We start from the raw sequence: 9,220 nt of genomic DNA, 5'->3' as shown, positions 1-9,220 counted from the left end.
CTGGTTTTGCCCTTCACACAGAATTTGGATTTATATAAGGAATGACTCAGCTATGTATTACAGCATCGTACGGTTTGCACATAAATAAAAACGTGTATTTTGGATGCTTTGGTTCATATATAGGATGAAATGAAACAGTTTTGTTCTGGATTCAGACCAAAACACTGTTCCAGGCATAAGTGAACTGGTGTGGGAGGTAAAAGAAAAAAATTAAGGGCATTGGTGTCAGCTAAGAAAAGTCAAAAGAAAGGGAATGAAAGGCACTAGGAATATATTGTTAGGAGCAGGACACCAGCACTATCTTACTTGCCCTGTGAAATCATTCCCGATTCTTCTGAATTCAGTTTGAGACCCGGATTAACAAAAGCATTCCAAGTTTTTTGTTCTGCTGTGCCAGCAAATCTGAAATGCAATCCAAATAATTGTTGGATTGCAGCCCCTGAAATACCACAAGAAATGTAGACCTTAGAAAATAACCCTAAGCATATTCCTCATTCCGCTCAACAGACCAAAACTGCTGCAAATGGTTAGGATCACTTTAAAAAAATTTCAGTAATTTGGGCAATAGATAACATCACTCAAAAGCAGTAATTTATTGCTGAGCATTTGGGAAAAAAAACATTTGACCTTTACATTATGTGTAGCCATTTTCTGAATGAACAGCAAATTCTCATGTTATGAATACTAGGTCTGAGTAACATTCAGTTGATGTGACTTACCTAGAACACAACAGAAGTTGGAGGACTTGGTCACTTCCAACCAAATCATTTATATTAATACTAAATTAGTCATCCTTATCTACATGTTCTCAAAGCAGTTTATCAATAAGAAAACAAAAGGTACTGTTTGAAATAATTTATCTGACCTAAAAAAAATAATCTGGCAATTTTAAATAGTTTAAAACAGCCACTTAATCTTAAATACATTTGAACTCGAAACTAAGTATTGAATATTCTCATGTAACAAAACTACAAACATTTCTAGAAGAGTACGGAGAAGCTGCCATATGGTGCCGGAGTCAATTTGGGTTGGCTAATGTATGAACTCTTCCGACTCCAAAACATCCAAAATTTGTGCTGCTGCAGGACGGTGTCTTGGATCTTCCATAGTACACAAGGAGAAAAGCTCAACAGCTCTTTGATATGAAGGGCCCAACTCTTCCATATTGAGGGGTGGTCGAGTTCCAAGCACTGCATAATAGGCATCATCATCAAAGTCATCTTCATCAAAAGAAGCATCTAGAATTACATGAGAAATGGGTCAAAAGCCATTTTCAAGAAGCCATCACAAATTGCTAAGAGAAAATAATTATATTCAACATTCAAACTAGCCCAGAAACAGTACTGATTGCTGATTTCCTGGTGACTGGTGTTTGGGTCTCCTCTTGATCAGAGAGCTCTCCTAAATTAAATTTACCGTATTTTTCAGACAATAAGACGCACTAAGATTTCGAAGAGGTAAGTAAAAAAACAATTTTTTTTTTTGCCCTCCCCAGCCCCAAGGAGCACTCTGCAGGCCTCCCAAACCCTCTGCGCACCCTGTTTTTCACAAAAATGGGACGAGCAGGGCGGGGCTTCAGGAGGCCAAAAATGGCTGTATTCCGTGTATAAAATGCACCAACATTTCCACCCTCTTTTAGGGGGAAAAAAGTGCCTCTTATGCTCCGAAAAATACGGTATATAGTTGCCCATTTCATTAAAGGTAACTCTGGGCAGCACACAATAGATAAAAACTGAATATAAATATATGAAAATGTAATATTCTAACAATCCCAAATTCAGTCAAGTGGAGGGGAAATTTAAAAATGGCCCGCTCAACAATGGAGCCAATCTCGCCAAGTTTCCAGTTCTGTGGAAGCCCCACACCTAGTTACATAACCAAGTCTTGAGGGCCTTACAGAATTTCAAAAGGCATGCAGTCAATCTAATTTTAGGAGGAAGGATGTTCCATAAGGCGGGCATCACGGCAGAGAAGGCACATCTCCTGGGACCCAACAAATGTGGATCCCTGGTTGATGGTATCTATGCCATGCCTTCTTTGCAAAATCTGATGGGGCAAGCTGATGTATGTGGGGAAAGGTGGTCCTTCAGATAGCCTGGCCCCATGTCATGAAGAGTTTTTAAAATTAGCACCATGAATCAGACCTGGAGGCAAATTGACAACCAGTGTAGCTTGTAGAGCAGAGGTGAAACATGCACTGTTCTACGAGCATTCTGTGCCAATGCATTCTGTACCGTTTGAAGCTTCTGGATGCTCTTCAAGAGCAGCCCCAAGCAGAGCACATTGTAGTAGTCCAATCTGGAGATAACTGGGGAATAAGTGACCGTAAGCACATCTTGCTGATCCAGAAATGAGTGCTAGTTGGCACAAAGACAAAGCTGTGCAAAGGCCCTCCTACTTGTGATAGCCACCTGCTCTCATTAATCTTACAGGATTCTTGTGTAAGTAAAATGAAATTCAGATGGATAATCTTGAGCTTTTATCAAAAAAAGGCAATAAGCGCGAATCTGATTTTAATAGGAGTCTTTCTGGACATTAAGAACAAGGTCCTCTTAAAGATGCTTTCACTTACTAAAGTAGTTGTCATGGACACAGAACTGGGTATTTCCCCATGTTCCTTCCAATTACATTCAGTTTCTAAGAGAACTTCCCTTTTTAGTCAAGTCCCAAAGGTGCTTTTCAAATGGCAACTGGAATTTCTTAGGGTTTTTTTCTTGAAAATTTCTCATCCAAGAAGTTTCTTTAGTTCTGACTGAATGATGGGGAATAAAAGAATTTATATTTTTTGCATCTGGTCATTATTACTCTGAAGATGGTTGTTAGCTGGGATTAATTGAGGCCACTTGAGGATTTATCTATACCCTCAGGGTCACCTGAATCAGAATACAAATGGATGCGGAACCATCTTGGGACTGCTGAAAGGACTCTTGTTGTAAACAAAAGATAAGTGGTGGAGATAGGTGTCATATTCCTCCCTTTTCCTGTTGAGAAGGCTGTTCAATTTTAAAATACCGTAGATGGCCTGTTTGACCCCTCTTTTAAGCCAGTAGTCTTCTCTGCCTAGAATGTGGACTTTGCTGTCTTCAAAAAAGTGATCTTTGTGCTTTCAAATGCAGATGGAGTGCTGAATCTTGTCCCAATGGGACAAGCAGTCCATCTGCATCTGAAAGCATAAGGGTCATTTTTTTGAAGACAGCAAAGTCCACATTCTGGGCAGAGAAGACCACTGGTTTAAGAGAGGTAAACTGCTGACTTGTCCCAATGGGACAAGCAGTCCATCTGCATTTGAAGAGTGATAACCTGATTGCAAAGAATATAAATCCTTCTACTCCCCACCACCCAGTCAGAGCTGAAGAAGCTTCTCGGATGAGAAGCAAAATGTCTTCAAATAAAAACAAGAAAGTCTAGTTGCCTCTTGGAAAGGGACAACCATGACCTGGATGACTGAGAATCTCCATAGCCATTTACACATTTATATTATTATTATTTTGCTATTATTCTTGATTGCCAAGTTGACAGAAAGGCAGACTATAAATTGTAGTAAATGAAACTTAAAATATTTTGGAAGACTACAGTATCATTTCCACATTTCCTTACATTCTTTTTAAAAAATTCAGTGCTGGATTATACTTCTAACATATTTGGCCTAAGTCCAATGCCTGAAATCACCCCAAGATTTGGTTCAGCAGCTAACTTCAGCAAATTCACTGATTGAGCAATTTGTAAGATGCAGGTAGCTCTGTTGTCCCATTTTGTTTTTCCCTGAAGGTCAAATTGGCCACTTTTATATGGATGTAAAAAGAAGGTTCTGCTAAATGTAACACATTCTGCATCCCACATCTTATGCATCCCACCTATTCCAATGATGTCATCACTATGTGAATGCAGACCTGAGACTAAAATAAAAAATAAAATTAAGTTACCCCACCATCCCACTTGCCAAATCAAGAATATTTAGACGCACCATCATCATCCTCTCCAAGCAGATTCAGGTGAGGTATGGAAAGTGTCATCATCTCCCACAAAGTCAGACCAAATGAAAAGATGTCAGCTTTGTCAGTGATAATACCATCTTTTTCTAGAGCTTCTTTGGGTTTCCAGGGCTCAGTGCCAATGTACTCAGCTTCTGGATCACTCACTAAACAAAAACAAATTATAGTTACAAATCAAATTCAGGGTTTAGTGAAATTCTCTCAAGAAGCAAAGATAAACAGCTGTAAAAACCAAGGAAAAGAAAGTCAAGTGCAGTTAGTGTCATAGTAACCATTATGAAAAGAATATGAATCCTTTCATTTCTAAAATTCCTTAAAGGCAAGCAATTTGGTAAAATCTTGATAGCCACAACTGTGATGAGCAAGAGTTCTAATTTATTTATCCAACTAATTTATAAAACTGCCCAATGCACAAGCAAGTGATTGGAGGAAATTCTGTAGCATGTACAACTCTATTCCCAGTACTGTACAGGTTTTCATATCCATCGAAATACTTCCAAAGGAATCTTGTATAGCCACATTCTATTGCATTCCTTTTCCACATGACAAGTAAATTAGAACATTAGAATGAGAATTTCTCTTCCTGCTTCCTGTAAAGATCTATGTGCCCCAGCAGTTGGTAGCAGCCAAGAAAAGGGATTTTGGCACTGGGAAACAAGAGAAATATTACAATCCCAGTTCCTCAATTTACATAGAATATTTATTTTACATTCTTGTCCCGAAAGAACTGCATTGTTTTGAGTCCATTTTTTGCTTTTCTAGTTTAAGAAGTTGAGAAACTTCAGAGAATCAATATTCAAAAATATTTCTATATCAGCTGGATACCCATGCTTCACTATGAAACTATCTGATCGGGCTTGATAAATCGACACAGCTTGAAAATTAATGAGTAGTTACGATTGGCCTCTCCTCTCCCCTTCTCTCCCTCAGCCTTGCCACACAGAGGCCTCCAGTATTCTATCCCCTGGTTGCTGCTGTGAAAGTAAAATTGAAAGTGAAACTCCTCTCCTCTGCTTGTGTTTTGCATTTGGAACAGATTTCTTTTCAGATGGGGAGGGAGAGTAGAACTTAGCATCAGAACGTGTTAATCACAATATAGGAAATATTAATGCTCTGATGGTCATTTTGAAAAATCCTTTCTTAGTGAGCACCTAGAAGCCAAGAGGAACATACATGGCAAATTTCAAGTATGTAGGCTTTATGGTTCTGGAGATTTCGTGATTATGGTGTGAATGGTTTTCACTTTTATATATATAGATTTCACACATAGATAATCTCAAGTATTTTGCTTTCCCTTCAGGTATAAGAAATATACATGAAATGGGCATAGCAGCTCTGGTTTATTTCCAAATGAGGGTGGCCAAATTGTTTATTGTCCATTGTAAAACAGATCACAAAAGTAGCTCTGACTCTTAACAACATAATTCCTTTAAGGATTCAGCAGTGTGGCAAGAAGGTTGACTGATGACCATCATAGCAAATTTCCCAATATAGTACACAGTACACAGATATAAGAACTGAAGCTGATTTTCAGTGAAAGAAAATAAAGGAACACTAAATATTCAACATACCCATCATATTTTCATCTAGAGGCAAGGAGACACCCACATCACAAATCTTTATTGATTCAAAGTCACCTTTAATGACAACATTAGAAGATTTTATGTCACCATGAAGCAATTTCTTGTCATTGTGAAGATACTGAAAATCAAAAGAGAAGGGTATTGTAAACTTTACTGATCAGCCCTTGAAGGTTCACATTGAAGTGTCATATTCAATTTATTCAGCCTACCTTCAAGCCTCTTGCCATGTGCAGTGCAACTTTGAGAATGGTGGCAGCTGGAAAAGGTTTCTTGTGTTTTTCATTTCTTTCTTCAATCAAGTCATTCAGGGACTTCTCCCCACCATATTCCATAGCAAGACACATACTTCCATCCTTGGCTTTAGCAAATGCACGAAACCCTTCAAAACACATACTTAGCATTTGTCAGTGTCCCCAGGGGCAACCTTCCATTTATTATATTATTCCCAGGGTAATTCAAACTTTAAATTGGGCCAGGATACTTTTTATAATTCTCCAAATATTTTTCAGTCTAAGTATTTATTCTTAAATAATGCTGAAGGAGCTTCAAAAAAGCTCCCATGGTACCTAAGAAAGGCTAATCAAACAGTAGGATGATCCAATCTGGATTGGTCACCAGGACCAGAGGTTTAGTCTTCCAAGTTTTTGGCCTCGTGCTGGAACCCATCCTCAGGGAACTTCTCTCTACTGGAATGTGTGTTTTGGGCTAGTCTATAAGTAGTATTTATGTGGTGCTTGGTTGGGTGTGGCTTCCAAAGTCTGAAAGCTCAGAAGACTAAACCTCTAATCTCGGTGACTGGCCCAGATTGATTCTGCAACATTATTCTGGGACATGTATATTTGCCTTCATTCGTAGTAGGACTTGTCATTTACATCAGTACAGTTTGCTTATGTCTACTTGAGGACATTTCCCTATATTTAGCGAGCTGGAGCCATGGAAACATCAACTAAAAAGGCTCACAAATATGAATAAGTATCTTCCACTTTCCCCACTTAATCTTACCCACAATGTTTGGGTGATGAAGGTTTTGTAGAATACTAGCTTCTTCATTCAGTCTCTTTTGATAAATACTTTGCTGGCTGGAATTACATTTGGTATTTATTTTTTTTACAGCCCAGGGAGAGCAAGACATCCCTCTGGGAGACCTAGAAAAAAAGGACTTTAGTTAAAAATGTGGGTTTAAATAAACTAAGCTGCTAAGAGTGCTGTATACGAAATACCATTTCCATTATTTTAGCATAGTTCAGACAGCAATCAGCAACCATTGCTGAGAATTAGGTCTCAGTCCCTATGTGAAGCACTTTGGGCATTTTTTACCTGCCAAATAAATCAGACATTTTAAAATAGCTTTCCTTTGATAGTTCAACTTTCAGAAAGCAAATCATCTGTTCTTTTCTGAGCCTCCAGTATCATTATGAAATTTAAAATTAAAAACAGGATATATTTCTCCACCCATTACTACCAAAGCCAATTCTATTATCTGGTTCAATAACAATAATTAATTTATACCTCTGTCTCATAATATCTAAACTTCTCTTAATGAGCTATCCCAGGATAACAGAGTTTATAACAAATAACAAGCAGAAAGCAGGAATAACTCAGACTATCATATCAGAGATGCAGAGCAGACATAAGACAATTTGACGCTTCAGATAAATCCAGATTTACTATGCTTGTAACAACCAATTAGTAGGCTCTGAATTAAATCACTCATTTTTTCCAACTTTGCTAAATGACCTATGTGGTGATGTTTTAGAAATCTCAATATGTTGGAATACACCAATTAAGATAACATACCGTTTCATAAGATAAACATTGACACCAGTTCCATATCCCAGTTTTCGCATGAAGGGAGAAGCTGGAATAGATAGTGTAGATGAAGAAGTACTTTGTCCTATATTGAAAAACACATGCTGTTTATGGTATATGACATAATTTTTATTATAATTGCAAGAAAGGTTTGTCTAACTCAGTAACCAAGATACGACTTTATCAAGTGTTTCTTGCACAATCTGATGAAAACTCTTTGAATTTTTTATATGTTGAGATGTCATAGTGCTTTTCTCTCTCTTTAGGGATGTGCTGAAGGATCTGTCCTATAGCTTTGTTTTGTTTTTTAAGAAACCTATTTCAATTTCAACTATATATCAGGCAATTTGGACTCTTCAAATTCACTATCATGAAGCAGAGTGATTCATAAAATGGTGGCTATGGAAACATGATCATATACATAAAAAAGTTATTCTCTCCCAAATATGAAAACATTTATATTTAAAAATAAATTATACTAAAACCTTTTGTCTGCTACATTTGAATAAGAAGCATTTAAGAGCATTTAGAGAAAGTTTACAAATTTATTCCCTCCCCAAACCCATCACTCTCACGTTTTAGAATAAACATTCATTGCATCCTCCTCTGCCAACAGCCATATGTGTTGCTGGTGGGAACTAAGTTACCACTTTCTTGTAGACATTTTGTGCCATAGATTTTCCCCCAGTACAAATCAGTTTCAGCACTTCACTTATGCAAAGGGAAATATTGTGTGCCAAGAGCTACATTCACCTTTAAGTCATGTACTGCCATATTTTTCCAACACAAAAATCTTGCTCTGAATCTAAAAGATTTTTACCCAACTTTTCCTAATACGTTTGATCGCTTATAACTAGAAATCGATCAATTTATAAAGTTAAATTAACCAAAGGCTCTCAAGTTTCCCCCATTATCTTCACCAAGAACAGCCTCACCGGATCTCCTCCTTGTTCCGTCTAGTTTACTAGGAGTCTTGAAAGCAGCTTCCGCAGCCATGGCTAAGGATGTCTCTGCAGGAAAAAGTGGGGAAATTTTTCAAATGTAATTCAAAGAACTGGAAGCCCGCTCAATGCACAAATGCGGATTAAAGCAGATGTCTGTCACTCGCCTGCTGAAGTTTGCTTAGGGAGCCTCGAGGTAAAATTAGTTCTGCATTAATAGTAAGAAACAGTATAAAATATATCAAATAACTTAATAACTTAAGGGTCTGCAGATTGGAGAAAGCAGCGGTGATGCTCCCTCGTCTTAGACCAGTGTTTCTCAACCTTGGAAGCTTGAAGATGGGTGGACTTCAACTCCCAGAATCCCCCAGCCAGCGCTGCTGGCTGGGGGATTCTGGGAGTTGAAGTCCACCCATCTTCAAGCTACCAAGGTTGAGAAACACTGTCTTAGACCGTTAAGAGTCAGAGTTTCCCTCTTCCCAAGAGGGAGCATCCAATTGAGCGCGTGCAGAAGCCCAGGCTTTCACGGCAGACATCGCAGGGTAAGAGACAGGGATAAAAAAAAAAAATCTCACGGGAGAAGACGCGCCACCCTTAACGAGAAGACACTCACCCATACAACTCAGCCTCAACCACCGCGGCAGTTTCCGCCACCGTTTGAATCTCTGCTGGCGCTTGCGTCAACAGAACGTTAAGCGGGGGCGGGGCAAAGCGGAACGGACCAATTGGAGGTACGGGACACGCAGCGGGCGAATTCGAGGCGTGGCTAGATTCTCTTCTCTTGGGGGCAGCCGGCGCGTTCTCGGAAAAGGGGAGTCGCCGGCGGAACGAGAAGCTGGATTTCAGCAGCAAGATGGAGTGGACTGATGGGCCGGAAGATTACTGTCCTAGATTT

General features: G+C 38.8%; 1 protein-coding gene across 1 annotated transcript; it reads right to left on the bottom strand.

Annotated features, from left to right (window-relative positions):
• Positions 1 to 651: 651 nt before the first annotated feature.
• Positions 652 to 8,969, bottom strand: PBK (PDZ binding kinase). The gene is made up of 8 exons (XM_070946932.1): positions 8,939 to 8,969; positions 8,320 to 8,394; positions 7,373 to 7,469; positions 6,578 to 6,720; positions 5,785 to 5,954; positions 5,564 to 5,693; positions 3,965 to 4,138; positions 652 to 1,238 (listed from the first exon to the last, which is right to left on the bottom strand). The coding sequence occupies exons 1-8, from the start codon at positions 8,940 to 8,942 to the stop codon at positions 1,033 to 1,035; spliced, it is 999 nt and encodes a 332-aa protein (XP_070803033.1). The 5' UTR covers positions 8,943 to 8,969; the 3' UTR covers positions 652 to 1,032.
• Between the last annotated feature and the right edge of the window lie 251 nt (positions 8,970 to 9,220).

The sequence above is a fragment of the Pituophis catenifer genome, unplaced genomic scaffold (assembly GCF_029215685.1).
Source record: "Pituophis catenifer annectens isolate HBS135680 unplaced genomic scaffold, rPitCat1.0.hap2 SCAF_1, whole genome shotgun sequence".
NCBI lineage: Eukaryota > Metazoa > Chordata > Lepidosauria > Squamata > Colubridae > Pituophis > Pituophis catenifer.
This window is presented reverse-complemented; position numbering and strand designations above follow the sequence as displayed.